Source organism: Emiliania huxleyi (assembly GCF_000372725.1).
Source record: "Emiliania huxleyi CCMP1516 unplaced genomic scaffold EMIHUscaffold_756, whole genome shotgun sequence".
Lineage (NCBI taxonomy): Eukaryota > Haptophyta > Isochrysidales > Noelaerhabdaceae > Emiliania > Emiliania huxleyi.
This window is the reverse complement of record NW_005196340.1, coordinates 1,019-2,061: the sequence shown is the minus strand read 5'-3', so window position 1 is coordinate 2,061 and position 1,043 is coordinate 1,019. Positions and strand designations below refer to the sequence as shown.

The 1,043-nt window shown below is 69.5% G+C and overlaps 1 protein-coding gene across 1 annotated transcript; it reads right to left on the bottom strand.

Annotated features, from left to right (window-relative positions):
* Window positions 1–122: 122 nt before the first annotated feature.
* EMIHUDRAFT_249241 (hypothetical protein) lies at window positions 123–713 on the bottom strand (the record flags this gene model as incomplete). The annotated part of the gene is made up of 1 exon (XM_005760428.1): window positions 123–713. One exon carries the CDS (start codon window positions 711–713, stop codon window positions 123–125), a length of 591 nt encoding a protein of 196 aa, XP_005760485.1.
* Between the last annotated feature and the right edge of the window lie 330 nt (window positions 714–1,043).

The window sequence follows — 1,043 nt, the reverse complement described above, 5'->3', positions numbered from 1 at the left end:
CGGGCGGCGGGTTGGGCGCCTTGGATAGAGGTCCGCGAAGCGGGTGTGTGCCCGCAAGGCTGCCCCTTGCGCGCCTCGAAGGCCTGAGGGCCGTCGTGCGGGGTCGTTGGCGCCGCGCGAGGTCAAAACGAGGAGGAGAGCCACGCGGTCACATCCGACCCCTCCCTCGCCTCGCCCGGAGGCTTCATCAGCGCCTTGCCTAGCGCGTTTGAGCCGCGGCCGCCGCTCACGCCCCAGAACGTCTCGCCCCAGCTGTTGGTCGCGATTAGGTTCTGCTGGTCCGTGCGGAGGAGTCGCTCGCGCAGCGCCGCATCGCGCACGAACTTGTCGCGCAGCAGCGCCTCCATCAGCCCCAGCTTGCGCCGCTCCCAGTCCTGCGGCAGCGGAACCTTCTGCCCGAGCGCATGCGCAGCCTGCGGCGTCTTGGCCTCGCGGATCGCGCGCGCGGCGTCGGCGTCGGCGCCCGCCTTGGCCGCCTGGAAGGCGTGCTCCACCGACGCGTAGCGCACACCGCGGTGCACCACCGCCGCAGGGAACCAGTTTGCGAGCGCCTCCCACCGGCCGGTAAAGTCGGTGATGGACTCCTGGTCCTCGCTCGCGCCCCACGCGGCCGCCTTGCGCCGCAGCGCAATGAGCTCGGCCTCGACGCTGATCGAGCGCTCCGCCGCGTCGCGCGCGTCCTTGCGCTTGGAGGCGCGCGAGAGGGAGGTCATTGAACGCGTTAGCCGTCTCCTCAGAGGGTTCGGGCCCTACATAGGTGGGGAGAGTGCGCTGGTACACGGGCCAACCCTCGGAGAGTATTCTCGTATCACTAGCTCCGAGTAGAGGGGGCGTCCTGCAGTTAAGGGGAAACCTGGTACGCGGGGCTAACCCTCGGAGACGTGTTATGGCCCTGCGAACGCGCACCCCCGGGGCTAGGGCTCTCTTGCCCGCAACCCGATGCCGAGCGTCCGGCCAACTGGGTGCGCTTCTCAGCTCCCCGGTCCTGGGCGTGAGGTTAATGACCGCACTCCAAGTGCTCCATCCATCGGCGCGACAGCTGA